General features: G+C 30.7%; 2 protein-coding genes across 2 annotated transcripts; both read right to left on the bottom strand.

Annotated features, from left to right (window-relative positions):
• Positions 1-289: 289 nt before the first annotated feature.
• LOC9327665 (gibberellin 2-beta-dioxygenase 7) lies at positions 290-6,655 on the bottom strand. The gene is made up of 3 exons (XM_002891557.2): positions 4,878-6,655; positions 1,434-1,755; positions 290-747 (listed from the first exon to the last, which is right to left on the bottom strand). The coding sequence occupies exons 1-3, from the start codon at positions 5,333-5,335 to the stop codon at positions 517-519; spliced, it is 1,011 nt and encodes a 336-aa protein (XP_002891603.1). The 5' UTR covers positions 5,336-6,655; the 3' UTR covers positions 290-516.
• Positions 6,656-12,488: 5,833 nt separating this feature from the next.
• Positions 12,489-16,329, bottom strand: LOC9330348 (protein disulfide-isomerase 5-3). Its single transcript, XM_021014995.1, has 15 exons — positions 16,097-16,329; positions 15,735-15,825; positions 15,499-15,593; positions 15,332-15,389; positions 14,917-15,104; positions 14,768-14,825; positions 14,385-14,425; positions 14,196-14,270; positions 14,047-14,103; positions 13,884-13,950; positions 13,598-13,741; positions 13,267-13,488; positions 13,034-13,195; positions 12,821-12,898; positions 12,489-12,728 (listed from the first exon to the last, which is right to left on the bottom strand). Exons 1-15 carry the CDS (start codon positions 16,135-16,137, stop codon positions 12,651-12,653), a joined length of 1,455 nt encoding a protein of 484 aa, XP_020870654.1. The 5' UTR covers positions 16,138-16,329; the 3' UTR covers positions 12,489-12,650.
• Positions 16,330-16,570: the final 241 nt, after the last annotated feature.

The raw sequence follows: 16,570 nt of genomic DNA, 5'->3' as shown, positions 1-16,570 counted from the left end.
AAACATTCACACACACACACACAACTTATAGAATTGGTATTTTTATTTTATTTTGTCATTCAGTTGCAAAATGACAAAATGATTGAACTAATTGGTGATGATTCATTTCACTGTTTGTTTGCCAGTTCTAAAAGATAGTATATTTATGTTATAGATAATAAATGTATTTTTTGTTAAACGTAAACCAATACTTTTCAATAATTTACCAAATTCCTACATATGTCTTACGTAAAATTTATTTTACTTACAGTTATTCTCATCAGTTTTCATAATTGATCATGTACTCGTATGAATTAACATAACTTAAAACAGAACAAAACAAAATCATTAGTAAAGAGAATGTGTAATAGAAATATATATGAAAATATTAATATAAAACATTTTTTTTGTTACATCGATTATTATTAGACATTGCCTTAAACATAGGTGTTAAATTGAGTTTGAGGAATAGCCAAAATAAAATGACAATATTAGTTTTAATATCTCCACTAAAAGGTCAAAGGTCAAAGAGATGGATCAAATGAGAAACCTGGACAAGCCTACCTTATCACCAGTTTCTTTAACATCACGTTCACTCTGCTCTTTGTACTCTTTGAAACTGAATCTTTTATACTTCTTTGGATACCCGAAGCATTCGATCTCGGTTTCGAGATAAGGACATACGAAGAAGGCTATCGACATTCTCTCGATATTTGCCGGAGAAATCACTCTATGTCTCACGCTCTCGTACACTCCATTACTCAATGCCTGTTGCACATATGATCATAATTAACTTGCACAAAATACATAGATCCGATTTATATATTTCTGTCAAGGACATTAGCGTCGTCTGAATTATAATTATAATATTAATGTTTCTTATAAAATCAGTTAGAGTTTTTACATCATGAATCGGTAGATCTTACCTCATGTGTGTTAGGGACTAAGAATCTCATGCAAAATCTTGGCCCCTGATAATTTTCTAGGGTTTCCCTCAATTTATTTTTTATGATCAATACAGTTTATAGAGAAACCATTCGATAAAATAAAAGATCTATATAATTACTTCATAACTATATTCAAAATTCTATTGAACAACAGAAACAATTGATAACACATGAAATTTTAAGTGGCGCATAATATAATTAAGCATATATATGTGTCTTACAATTTTTGTATTAACAGTATCTCTCGTAACATTTTACCTATATATATATATATAAATATATATATATATATATATATATATATATATATATATATAAATGAAATAATATACCAGCAAAACTTCTATTGAAGTTATAGGATGTGCTTTATTCTAAGTCATTGGATTGCATTTTAGTCATATACAGTTTAGAATCTTAGAAATTAGTTCGTGGTTGCAAATTAAAATGAGACAGGGCAATAGTTAACCTTATAGGACTTGAAACGTTGAATCAAATGGTAGAAGTTACCTGAAACATATCCCCAATATTGACTGTAAGGGCTTCCGAGCAAGGTTTTACGTTGATCCATTCTCCATTTTTTTTCAGTTCTAATCCTCCGATTTGATCTTGAGAGAGTATAGTGAGGAAGCTTGTATCGGTATGAGGAACCAAACCAAACACTTCAGAACCAAAAACACGAGGATGGTACTTATTGAGCCTTAAAAAACTGTTTTTAAGCTCAAAAATGTTTTCGAAATACTCCGAGTTCACGTTCACTTGTTTCCCGAGTACTTCACATATCATTTGTGCCACTCGAGTTATCTCTTGCACATACGTTTCAACGGTTGTTCTGTAAAAAGAAAAAATATCAATTAATATTAGTGTAACGTTTCTACTCATCTTTGTAAGTATAATGATATATATCCTATACTATTATTTGGGGAGTACAATTTACAATTACTATTAATTAATTTTCCCTTTTGTAAGAATTTACTTAAGAATGCCATTAGAAATAAAAATTTATAGAGTAAATTAATTCAACTCATTAAGGATAAACAATTCAAATACTATTTTATGCAATTTAATGAATTTAATTTAATTATAAAAACGAAAATCTATTATTAATTTCTTTAAAAAGAATGACCAATCAAAATGAACATATAAGATTATCTAACTTACCATATTAATTTGTTATTAATCATTATACTTCACCTTTCATCTTTATATGATTCTATTTCTATAAATAAATAAATCATTATATCATCTATATAATAAAAGAAAATGTAAATTTTTTCCGCATATACGAAGATTTGAATTTTTAAAGACGAATATAAATTATTCAATGTATGAAAGAACAAATTTAACAGGTCAAAAATTCATATTTGAGTAATATATTCCTTTTTTTTTTAATATCATCAATACTTAATAGATCAAAAATTTATGAAGTATAAATACCCTAATTTGATTTTTTGAAACAAATATTTATAATAGACGGTGGGTTGAATATAATATATTATATGATGAAATGAGTTATGATCCTTATAACTATTTGAATATTTATATTTAATTTCATATCATTTTTTTAATTCATAATTTTACATACTATAATACAAAATTTTAAAGATTTTAAATTGAAACATTTAAAAAAGTTTAATTTAATATATCAAAGAATATCATAAATATTTAATAAATTAAAAAGATAAATAAACTATAAATACATTAATTTGATTTTCTAAAAAGATATGTTTAAAATATTTATAGTAGGCGGCAGATTTTATGATGAGATAGGTTAAATAAGGTTTGACACTTCTAAATATTTGAAATTTGATTCTGCAAGCAATTTTGAAAATAATAAATAATAGATTGTGCCACAATATTTTCATAGGGATTTAAAATGAAAATATATACTCCACATACGAATTAAATTTGGTATTATTATATACCAAAATATATGTTCATAACATATTTGATTATGTGAATAATTGGTAAATTCCGTAATTGGCTCAAACAAATCTCTATTTCAACAATCAATGAATTAGAATTTGAAAAAATAATTTCCTAAATTAATTCAAAATAATAGCTAATTTTCTTAAGTAATTCAAAATAATCTACGTTTTAGATGCGACTCATTTATGATATTTTGATTTTTGATCTAACTAAATTATATGCACTCTCATTTTGTGGTTGTTAACATAAATTAACTCATTGTTCAAATAATATTAATTCTTTTAAAAAAATAATCTTATTTTCCGTTTTCATATCTTAAAAAAAATATCCATAACTGAATACTATAGAAAAGGAAAAATATATTCATTCTAATCTACTATACATTTTTGCAGCAGTTTTTGGGGTACCCAAATCGGGTCAAATTTATTTAATTTTGACCCGGAAATCTTCAATCGGATCTTTCCTTAAATTTTGGCAAAATTAAAAAACGAAAATAATTAATAAAATCTAAAATATATATACTTTCTCAACTAATTACTATATTTAAACGCTTTATTTATGGTATATTCTCCATGATTTTTATAGATAAAGAAATCAAATATGATGATTTAATGCTAATATAACAAATTTGCACTAATTTCCTAAAACCTCTCTACCTAATTTAAACATAAATATATGATTCTTATTTCACTTTTATTTGATCTTATATTTATACTATTTTAAATTATTATAAAATATATAAATAGTTAGTAAATTTTAGTTTTTTTTTTTCTGCATATGTTACAATTCAAATTTTTTAAAACGGACATATATTACTCAATCGATGAATAAAAATATGTGTGTAATCTATATTAACATTTTTAAGAACAAATTGAGCATTTAATCATGTCGTTATTTTATTCAGATCCGAAATTGAGTCATTCGGATCTTTCTTTAATTTTTACAATTATCTAAAATGGGACAGTATATCACGGGTGAAATCCTAATTAGTATTTTAAGATACAATTATAAATTTTTTTTACGGGTTGGTCCAAAAACACACACTAATTTAAAAATATACATGGAAACTATTTGAAAGCAACTTTCAAATTAACTCGAATTATATGACATTTAAATAAAAGTGTTATTAAAAAAATAACAAAATGATGTTTAATTTCATTTTAGATTATATGGTTGGACGGGTTTGGGTCAATATTAATACGAGACAATATACCACAGGTGAATTCCTATAAATAACAAATCAAAATACAATTATACAATCTTAAACACTAAACAAAACAAATACAACTTAAAATTTTTTATTTTAGATACAACGCATGTTACCCGCAGTATACAACAAAAAATATTATACACAATAAATTCATCAATTTATAAAAATAAAAAAATCAAATAATTAACCCGCGGTGTACCGCGGGTCATATCCTAGTATTATATATAGGGACTGACAAAAAATATTATTTTTCACTTACTATTATAATATATCACAACTTTATTCTAAAACATAAAATTTATAAATTTTGTAATAAATGAAATTCAACCCGTACTATAGTACGGATGATGATCTAGTATGATTTTTTATTTTTATGTATAACTTACAATATATCTATATATATAAACTATATCAAAGTTTACCTTAAGTACTAAAGAATTACAAGTGTTGCTATATATAAATACTACTAGATTCCACGCTTATAAACCTTGCTTGATGATCTTCCAAAGACCCATAACAATTTCATTCCAAAAATTGAAAACCTTGATTAAAAAAAGATTACATTCCAAAAAATTAAAATCTTTCTATATACTCCCAACAAATTTCATAAAAAAAAGATCTAGAAAATAATTGTTGACAATGAAGGAAAAACGAGTACTGTAGTTGTGACTGGCTAAAAACTTTAGCCTGGAACGAAATTACCTACTAAGCAAGAGTCAACTATTATCTTCATAAGAACTAAAGAAAATTCAAGAATTAGGGTTTCATGTGACAGAATTCAATCAATAAAGTTAAAAATCTTATAATTACAATACCTCAGGTTGTTGCGATCATCAGAAAACTTTGAAATCTCTGAAAGAGTGATGTGAAACGCTTCCGAAACGGAGTATTGAGCGGGGGAAGTGGCGTTAGGGTTTCCCCACCTGTAACTATTCTTCGATAAGTCCGAGAACGTTTCTCGGACTTTCGCAGAAAAGGGTAGGTCAAAGAGTTTCTTCTCTTCGAGAAACATCATCTCAAAGACGTCTTTAGAAATTCCATGGTTCACAATTTGAAAAAATCCCCACTCTTTCGCAGCTGCAACCATTTGTTTCACACATCTTTTGCGTTTGACCTCCTCGCCACTAGTTAGATGGCTGAGATCAATCACAGGAAGCTTTAAGCCTCCGGTTTGGATAGTTGATGTGTTTGTGTTGCTATCACTAATTTGTTTTGGAAAGGAGCTTCCGAAAATCGAGCAGAAATTTGTCTTAAAGGGAGGTTGAGAAGCCATATGTAAAAGCTATTATTGTAAAGAAGAAATGAAAGTTGAGAAGTGATTGTTTTCCATACGATTCTTATATTTTGCTTTATATTGATATGTAAGAGGAAGAACCCCCCTCTCTATATATAGATATTAAATTTCATGTGTCGCTGTCCAATCTTCTCTAGATGGAAGCAAATTATTAAAGGAGTCGTAAACTGTTGGAGAAATAATGAAATAATATTTAGGGTTGATGCACAACAATAACAACATGTGTGTTTTTAAGAGAAGAAGAATTAGATTTATGTTTAATCTGTCTTTAATATGTGTTGAGATGTAGTAGTATTTTTTTCTTTTCTTTAACGTAGTTAAATAATATTACAAGACTAGAGTTGGAGGTGGATTCGGAGTTAGTGGTTGGGTTTCTCGAGAAAGGGATTGGTGATTCGCATCCCTTATCGTTTCTGGTGCGTTTGTGCCATGGCTTTTTATCAAGGGACTGGATAGTCCGGATTTGTCACGTGTATAGGGAGACTAACCGTCTTGCTGATGGGTTAGCTAACTATGCTTTCACTTTATCTTTAGGCTTTCATTCTTTGGAGTTGGTTCCGAATGTTGTAGAGACGATTTTAGGGGAAGATGATCGAGGAACTACGTTTCCAAGGCATACCCGATTGTAGTTTTATTTTAGTTTTTCAATTAATAAATTTCGGGGAGAATTTTCTCCTCGGGTCTCACCAAAAAAAAACGTAGTTAAATAATATTTAATTCCGATGATTTAAAAAATACAAATAATTAGGTGATCGTATTAATTACAAATTCCATATATAATAGGAAGTACCTATATATGGTCAATTATTTTATTAATATAGTATGATGCATTTAATTGTACACTACATTGCCGTTCAAACAAACAGAATTAAGTGCACAAATCTTCCCATTAATTTTCCCAAATATAAATATAATGGGCCAACGAAATATTTCAACTAGGAAAATAAATGTCTTAATTATTTTCATGTAGATATCCGTAATTATTTGATGGTCGATATGTGTTTGAGAAAGTCCATGGTGACTCTATGAACGACTTGTTCGTGCATTTAAGATAATTTCTCAATGCAATGAAAAACCACGTGTTTATGTCTCTATTTCTCTTTTTCCCCTAAAAGATATTTTCCTTTTTTAGAATAAAAAAAAACAACAGAGAATATCGCGATCGATAAAACTCTTGAAAGTACTAAATAGCGACATAAAATGAATTATATAATGCATTTTTATAGCCATTTATCCAAGTTACCGTATCTTTTTTTGCCATTTGTCACTCATGTCGACAAGTCTTTGCTTGAAATTTGGGGGACTCTTCTCTGCACTTTAGCCTCCTCTTTAAATTTATAAATATTTTCATTTTGTCCTGTTTCTTTTTTTGTTAGCTCACCAAATTAGAGAAAAAGAAATTTGAAAAGTCAGATGTACTAATACTATTAACATCTATCTATTATCTAAGCATTCGTTTACTCAATTTAGCAGCGGTTTGCTTGCCAAAAGTTAATCCAAACAATATTTTCTTCTTAGGGCCTGACTGGTTCAAACGCAGCGGTTGCGGTTGCGGTTGCGGGAGTTTGCGGAAGCGGGCGGTTGCTGTTTCAAGCGTTACCAAGCGTTTTGAACGATTGGTTTAGCGTTTGAAAATGGATGCGTTTGCGGAAGTTTTATGACTGGTAAACCAGCGGATGCGGTAGCAATTAAATAAAACATGACTAAAAAAATAAAAAATATTACAAAAAAAAAGAAATAAAAACACCAATATATTATTATGATAATATTAGAAAAATTGAACATGCTTAATAATTAAAACCATAAATAAAGTACTAAATAATTATTCAAAAATAAAGAAATTTTATAATAAGATAATACTTTATGCTGGGTTAACACCAAAAATTGTATCAAGTAATGGGACAAACTGTAAATAACGTTGAATTCAATCAAAAAGCAAGTAATTTTTTATTCGAGAAAACAAATCGAAACATATATTCAATCAAAAAGAAAAGCAATATATAATGAAAAGAAAAAAATATTCAAATTGATTTTCATCAGTTTGGGTGGAAGACATTGAGAAAATAAGGTTTTAGAATATTGATTAAGGTTTCTGATGAGAACGTGATACAAAGATGAAAGATATATATAAGATTAATATATTTTATAATAACTATAAGTAAACGTTTGATTTTTTTTTTTTTTAAATCCAACCGCTACCGCCCGCAACCGCAAACGCTTGCGGGAAGGAGCTTTTGAAATTCAGTGATTTAGAACGGTTTGAAGCGATACAGAGCGGTTTCTATGATTGGTACCAACCGCTAACAACCGCAACCGACCGCTAGCAACCGCTAGGAGGGTGCTAGCGGGAGAACCAATCAAGCCCTTAGTAATGGGTTAATTAGACCTGACTAATTGGAACAGATTGAATTTTAAAATTCGGTTCTTTTTTTTAATTTTGGTTTTCACGGGATTAATCTTTTCAGATTTTATATATTTATGCAGATAAAAAAATTGTCACTAACTTCAAACCGAGATCATTCCAGATCGTGGGAATAAAGTGTCTAATATTGGTTCGAGTTAATTATCTTTGTGCATTTGAGAGATTTTTCCAATGTTATAATTTATACGATAAGATAAATGTGTTTACTATTAAACTGTTTAACCCTTTTAATCAATTACAGATTATGATTATTCATGTATTTACATTACTCCTTTTTTGAATGAAAAAAATAAGAACTTTTCATTATAATTTATTTTCTTGTGGAACCAGTTGTAAGGAAACAATTATCGCGCCTAGAATCCTTCACAATTTTATACAATCGAGAAGACAACATCAAAAAATTTGATGTAAAAAATTAAAAAATATTAGAGATGAACTTCAACAAGAATACAAATTAAAGAAGAAAAAAAAACGAAATAACACTAAAATCATATTTCACAAAAAAAATTAGATATATATATATATATGCTGTTTATATAATTATTACTTTACGATATAGATTAAACCATATATATATATATATATATTATTTTACTATCTTATCAAATTGTATTAATTATTACATTGGTCCAACCCTTGTTCTAAAAATCGGCCGCCTAGGCGCTGATCGGAGGAGCACTGCAGCAATTTTGTCCAAATCGGTGAGAAAAATCGGAGATCCGATTTTTCGTCCGCCTAGACCGCCTAGGCGGCCGCCTAGCCCGCCTAGACGGCGCCTAGCCCATTTTTTTTTTTTTTATCTAAAATTCAAAACGTCCTACTTATATTCGTAATTTGTATAAAAATCATAAATTTGAAATTAAAATCTTGTTTTCATGTGTTTAATACAATTTTTAAAACAATATTATATAAATTTCTTAATTATAATGGATTAATATGTTTTTAAAACATTAAATAGCCCTAAAACTAATCCCCGATTAATCCCCGTGTAATCCCTGATTTTCTTGCTAGGCGCTAGGCGCACCCTCACCACCCGACTAGCGCCTAGCGATTTTTTAAACACGGGGTCCAACTGTGGAATGGAAGTTTTTTATTAATCTTATTTTTTTTTGAGCAAAAACTATATCTTTTTCTAAAACCAAAAATCCAAGTTTTCTTGGTCTGTGACTCTCCCTCTTCTACTAAATCTTCTCATCTCTTTATTCCATTTTTCACTACAGAATATAGTTAATCATCAACTGCTACATCCATCATAAAGGGCTAAAATTCTAGTTCTTAGCACAAATTTTTGGTTTCGTCATTAATCAATCAATATCAAACAAATAGTTTTTGCAATTATCTATGCGAAGTTATAGTCAAGGCTAATAGAGGTGAGGTCGTTTTGAGTCGTTGAGATAAATCGACTATTGGGAGATACCGGAAGTTCGAGATATATATATGTTATCTATAGATCGGTTTATGCATAAAAATTGTATTTATTCTTTTCAACTACAAGTTATAGTGATTCACACGTTAAGTTAGATAGATAAAATTAGGGTGGGACAAGGTTTTTCCAAATTAAGATTTGAAAATTTATGTTTGGAATCAGTTAATAGAATTAGACTGATCGACACTTTTTTGAATTAGATTCATAAACGTCATAATAGACTGAGAACTCATCAAATAAAACCCTCAATGTCGACGATATACAATTGTAGCATGTTAGTGAGATCTATTGAATTGGATTGAATTGAATTTGAATTGACTTGACCGATTATAAAATTAACTATTTTTGTGACAAACTCAAAACCAACATTTTAAATAAGTTAGCCAATTTAGATAAGAACTGCCTGTGGAATGTTGGTGTCGGCAACGCCTAAACCAATGATAAATGGACACGTGATAAAGTAGAGATCATCGACATTATATTATATTAAGAAGAAAACAAAACTCATTCGTCTCTCTAACTACTTTTGGGCCTAACTGTCTTATCCAAAGAACATTTTTGAAGACTCACTCTCACTCTCACTGATATCACTATCACTATTATTATCACTCTCACTTACTCACTTATCATTATCAGTATCATTAAATAATCATTATACTATTGTTTCTTTTTTCTTTTTTCTTTTTTAGTGAAATGTTATGATCAATTAATCATTACTATTTTATTTATTTTGGAGCTAGGTCTTGTTTCTCTTGTCGACATGCTTACAAAAAACTTATATGGATCGTAATGAGTTATGTTATATTGTTAGATATTTTATTTGTGATATGCCACTAGTGCACTAGGATCTAGCTAGTGAAGGCACTCACGGTATAATTTTTTCTCTAAAAGAATCAATTTAGAGATGTTAAGTTTTGAAGAATTTGATTTTTCGCTCAAATCCACATATAACTATTGTTTTTAGAAAGTGTTAATCTATCCCAAAACTTTTTTTTAGTAAAATCTCACATCTTTTAGATTAATTAGACATGGTTCTAACACCATTTGAAGATCCGTGGACATCCAACTGACATGACAATTACACTAGCGCGATCCAACTTACTCGAAACCTCAAAATTACATAATTTTAGTCAGTCTCAACCGATTTATATTAAATTTCTATTTTAAAATTTTACATAAACATGACTACAAAGTAAGCCAGAGTATTTTCAGGCATTTCTTTACAAGAGTATACGTTATAAACTTTCATCAATCAATATGGTTTTCTTATAAATCCAGATTAATTCAAATGTGATAGCGAAAAACTGAATCTTATTAATTCCGAAAAACAAACACACATCTAAAAAATATAGACCACTTTAATCTAGATATTAGAGTTATTATGGACCTCCATTAACCTACTTAAAACATCATCCATTAAGATATGTACATTAAAGATGGAAGTGAAAGCTTCTCAAACTTAGAAATATGAAATCAACAAATTAATAATTTAATAAACATAAATGATATTTTGTCTAAATCACAAAACATGGATTCATTCAACCAAGTGCGGGTACAAATCGATGTTAATATAGAGTTTAGAAAAAGACATCAATTCCTAAAATTATTTTAAATTATATAGGCACGCCGATATGAAACATTAACTTATCATATTGTGTTTAGGCCTTAGGGACCCTTTTACTGGGCCATATTATTTTATTAAAAAAATACTCCCTCCGTTTCAAAATATAAGGCGTTTTAGTTAAAAGCACGCCGAAGATATACTTTTTAAAAGTTCAGCCAATCATAGAAGAGACTGCATAATAAAAATAATCATAAAATATTAAAATAATATATAATTTGCATGGAAACTTGAAAACGACTTATATTTTGAAACAAAAAAAATTTCTCCAAAACGCTTTATATTTTGAAACGGAGGGAGTAATTATAAATCATGCTATGTTTTACTCTAAATATTAAGATAAAATTGTCGTGAGAGAATAAAAAATGAAAATTATGCGAATCCAACCAAACTAAATAATTCAAGTCTTATAAATGTTATAAAAATAATGAAATAGTTTTTATGAGCTCCCACAAGTATTTTTGTGCTTTATCATTTAACATATATAGAAATTTATATAATAAAAGACAAGAAGTATGATATAGTCCCGATTATTTCCGGACCTGCTCTAGGCTATATGCATTGTATTAACCTCTGTACGTCCCTTGCTTTCTGGTTAGTTACAGATCCTACAGTAAACATCACAAGATTCCTTGTTCCAATGTGAAGACTAATGAAACATGTCTGTAAAATTAGTTGAATGTATAATCTTGGTAAACCCAAAATCATTAAGATGATCAAGGTAAAGAAACAAAAGCCATTGAGGCAAGCTCCAAACATTTATGCTTTGCTTTTGTTCCCAAAAGAATATGAGAAATGTTGCTTAAAAGCCTTGCCCATTATGTTAAGTCTCTTGCCTTTCACCATTTCTTTTCAAAACATATACACAACTCTCAAAAATGTTAGAGACCTATACAGATCAAATATAATTTATGGGTTCGGTTTTCTCGTGTGTATCAAGTGAACGTCTGCGCTAGAGAATTTGTGGTAGGTGGACCATTCAATCAGATCATCAGCTATACAATCAATGGGCAGAGCAAAGAAAATTCCAAATCAATGACTCTGCGTAAGTTCCTAATAGACCACTCTACTTGATTCGTTACATAAATCTTACAGAGACATGGTCATGGACAATGCAGTGTTCGTCTACCAACCAAACCACGACTAAGTGCTTCAAGAGACGCTTATGATAGCTGCAACACAGATGCATTCACCACTAAATATACAGACGGACACACTTCCTTCACGCTTGTCCGGTCTGGGCCATACTATCCCATCAGTGGAAACATATGCAATTGTCACCAGAACCAGAAGCTTGTCATCATTGTAGTGGCTGATAGAAGCAGCAGCCAATTTTCACCACCTTCTTCAACCTTCAGTAGAATCCCACCGTCTCCACCCGACACATGAACATTTGAAATAACCCGGTGCTTTCACAAGAGACTCCCAGAAACACAGCTCCGCCTTGTTTCCTCTGTTTTGTATTCTGCTTTCATTGTTACTCTGTTTCTTTCTCTTTTCAGCTAAGTTGGTAAATTGGTGTTTGTGTGCGTGTTTTGTTGCTAATTGCTAATGTAAATGATATACACAATTCATATAACTACAAGACCTATAATATATAAATATGAAGGATAACGAAACATTGGGGTTAAATTATAGACAAAGAATCAAGAGGAAGTCAAGATGCTGCAAAGAAAATTGTTTCTTTATTCTCTCTTTCAAACTGCTATTCGAAAATAAACAGGGTCTACAAGGTATGTAAAAAAAACCGAGGGTCATTTTTTTCTATGGTTTTGTAGATCTTAATAAAACTGAAAAACTAACATCTAACCTCACTCATTCCTGATCAAATGTTTTTCCCGAGTTCGATCTTTTTCACCATTCTAACTGTGTTTTGAAATATAGAATCTAGTATTCCCGCGACCTGAAGTCCAACAAGCAAAAGTTTACAATTTCACACCAATGAATCCAGAAAAGAAAGAAAAAAAAGGCAAGGCTGTGAAACAAATACTATACCGTAAAAACACCTCCTATTATGGCGCAAACATTTGTGATGAAGTGCGAGAATGACTTTGGGTTCTCGCTTATTAAAACCTGTGAAAAACAGAGCAAAACCAATGGTAAAACTGCATAGAGATACCTGTGATCAATTATGAAAAGGAGAATTGGCAAAGATATTAGTAGCGGGATATATTATCTTCTCATCTGTGTAAAACTGCATAGAGATACCTGCATTGGAGAGAGCTCAAAGTGAAACTTTGCTTCGGGATAATGGTAACTATGAGCTACGCTGCTATGAGCCGTATATTCATATTCTTCAATCAATGAGTGTTCTTTACCGGATCTTCTTGAAATGACCTCTGTTTTGACTATTTGCAAGTAGTGTTCGATCTGTATTGCCAACACATTATAAGAGAAGCCTCGAGTAGGAAAGAACTTCACATGAAATTTGTGGAACTTACGGTAACATTAACATCAAATTTTCGTTGATTTATGAAAGATTTTCCATTCAGCCTGTCATGGCTTTGGCCAAGATAAGGCAGTAATCGTTTCATATCAGTCCATAACCTTTCTGAAACCATTGTACCAAATGAGAGATGGGTAACAATATGCGACATGTTCATTTGAGAAGCATCAAATGAATGAGCTCCTGAATGAGCTGAGATTACAAGTTCGCCGGGAACCTGAAACAAACAATTATAAAAGACAAAATGGCACCATACGACAAAAAGAAAAAGAAGCAAGAAAAAAATCATCGAACATAGCATAGAATTGGACGTTCGACAATTTTACCTTCTTTGCACGAACATATCCTTCAATTCTACAGCCTCCACTAACCGGTGCCTTTTTAATAGTTGAAGCCGCATTATCAGATTTACCATCCAAAGCCAACTTATGATCCTCCTTTTTTATAGGTTTGAGCAGTTCTTCTACCATCTGGAATAATCAAATTATTGTACATGAAATCTTTTCAGAAACACAGAGTTCCTTATTAAATATTACACAAAAACCAGGTGTAAAGATGTGACTATTGAATCATATATTCCTAATGGTAGATTCTAAGCAAGAACAGTTCTACCTTGACTAAGCTATCTGTGTCCCGATCTCCATAGTAAGATTCATGTTCGTGGTTCCCATGGTCCTCCCTGAATAAGATTAGATAGCAATTGATCACCAAAAAGGGAATGAAGTTTTACAAGAATAAATGCTTAAGTAGACTACGAGAAGAATCATTTGCTCACCTAAGATCACTGCCTTTGCGGAAAATCCGAATAGATGGGTAGCCTTGTATATGATTGCTGAAGATTGGTAAATTAAGCTTAAGTCAAACTGGAAAAAAATTGGAATACCATAAAACAGCAAATGGAGGAAAATTCAAGATTAGTAATACCTCTTACATAGAGTAGGTTCTTCTGTGCAATCAACACTTCCTAAAAGAACACGATCATCAGTTCCAGGATTATATCTGCAACATCAGATGTTCCAAAGAGAAATCATCAGAAAGCATAACTCGATGATTCTTGTTATATCATCAGAAATGGCTTTATAACATACTGTATAGAAAAAAAAAAACACACACCTCTCTCTCGTTATTTGAGATGCTTTCTCCCAAGATGGTTTCTGAAAATTTTAGCACACAAAACAAAACAAAAAAACGCGGTAAAAGACCAAGCATGAACATATTTTATTGAGCTAACATAGGTAATTTTATCAGACCAACAAAAACTCTCACAACAGTTTGATTCATTCACTAAAAATATATTATCTGCATAGCTTGGTTAATTATGATTACAGTCATTTATAAGGAAACAAAGGCAGATTCTTTCTCATTCGATGAAGCCAACTAAGTTGTGATGAGAACATCTAGAATCTAGTTTCATCCCAAGAATCTAGTAATTGCATGCCAAATGAAAAATATCATGAACATTGACAAGTTTACTATAAAACGCAAAACAACATTACCAGGCGATTACTCCAGTAGCACCACGGCGCATAAAAATTAACAACCAAAATTTGAAAACTGCATAAAAGAAAGCCCAATTCATTAAAAGCACTTGGACAGGTACTCATATATAGTGGTAAACACAACACAGATGAAGTTGCCAACTTACTGATGTGTAAACTTCTCAAAAGCAGCACCAGTTAATGGTATATCAGCATAAGTACTATTTTCATCATGATCTTCGTCTCCATGGTTGATGAGATGTAATCCGGAGCTGGAGTGAAATTCCGCAGCAGTGGCTCTTAAATGCGGATCAATTGGAACTTTTCTAATCGTTTTCGTTATATTCAACCTGTGCTGAAGAATTTTGCTAACAAAAATTAAACATATGAAATGACGTAACCATTGTCATTGCACAACCAAGTTAAACACCCTAGCATGAGAACTTATAACATACATTTGGTTATTTCCTTTCCTTTCGTGATTATAATGAGTTTATAAAACAGCCAACGGACAATGTATGCTCGCAGTGCAAAATAGGATCTTAGAAATAGAAATACTGAGAATTGGAAACCGAAACTTACAGTTCCAAACACGTCACTCACGTCAACTGATGCAAATTCACATGAGAGGGCAGGAAAGCTACAAAAATAAGTTGAACCAAACATCAATATATCAAGACGCTGCCATTATTGATTGGCAAGTTGGCAAGTTGGTTCATTATAACCCGTAACAAATGATTTTCATCAACCTGATGTTGAAATCAATGTCTAAGAAGTCCCCATCAGAGCTTTTGTCAACTATTACAGATGTGCTAGTGTTGATTGCCAAATAACTACTCAGCTCCTGCAAGTTAAACCATCAGCCAAAATCATTTCACAAAATGCAGAAGCATATGCTATTATTCTTCATTCAAACAGAGGAATAAGCAATAGATCAGAGAACCAGAAGAAGAAGAAAACAAGGCAGAGAGATGATTATTAATACCATTCCAAACAAAAACAACATAGCAAGGGCAGCTACAATGGATAAACCAGCACCAGAGAGAGATGCTTCTGTCAAATCTCTTGGGATTTTCCTGAAGAAACAAAAAGGGTCATAATCAGGACTACACAGTTACACTCAGACAACAGAGTAATTATCCAAAATCAAGACAAGGAACAGAAATAATCCGATGCCCAATTCATATAATCAAAAAGACAGGACCAATTTCGAATGCTCAAAAGGCATAATTCAACACATACTGTCCAAAATGTATAAAAAGGTACAAACTTTTGCATGTGCATCAGAAGCCATAATCGAGAATTATCATTAAAAGTTGTTACACGAAAGAGGGTTTGTAATTGTACCTGTAGAAATCAACGGACTTGATCTTGGTGGTTGAAACCATGGCTATGACAAAGAAGAAAGGATTCTAACAGAAAAAAAAAAAAAAAAAACAGATCTTGAGATTGAGCTCTCTTTCTCTATCAGTATCTCGTCGGATTCTGTTCTTAAAGCCGTCGTGATCCCACTTTCCTTAACTATTGGAACTCTTCACAAAAAGCTCAAAATGACAAGATTTTTTTTGGCAGGAAGAATTTTCATGGGAAAATTGGAAATAAAGGATATCTACTTAAAAATTTGTCCATATATCCCCTTTTTTTGTAGATTGGTCAAATAGGTTTTTAAAAATAAAAAACCCAATTTTACCCTCATTTTCTCACAAATTTCATTTTAAAAATAAAACTTCCTAATTGGTTTTACAAAATTAAAATAGAAATAATAAAATCACAAAAACTCCAAATGAAAGAGAGTCTTTCACGAAGACCTAATAAAAGACT

Source organism: Arabidopsis lyrata (assembly GCF_000004255.2).
Source record: "Arabidopsis lyrata subsp. lyrata unplaced genomic scaffold ARALYscaffold_1, whole genome shotgun sequence".
NCBI lineage: Eukaryota > Viridiplantae > Streptophyta > Magnoliopsida > Brassicales > Brassicaceae > Arabidopsis > Arabidopsis lyrata.
Note: the sequence above shows the minus strand (reverse complement) of the source record. Positions and strands in the feature narration are given on the sequence as shown.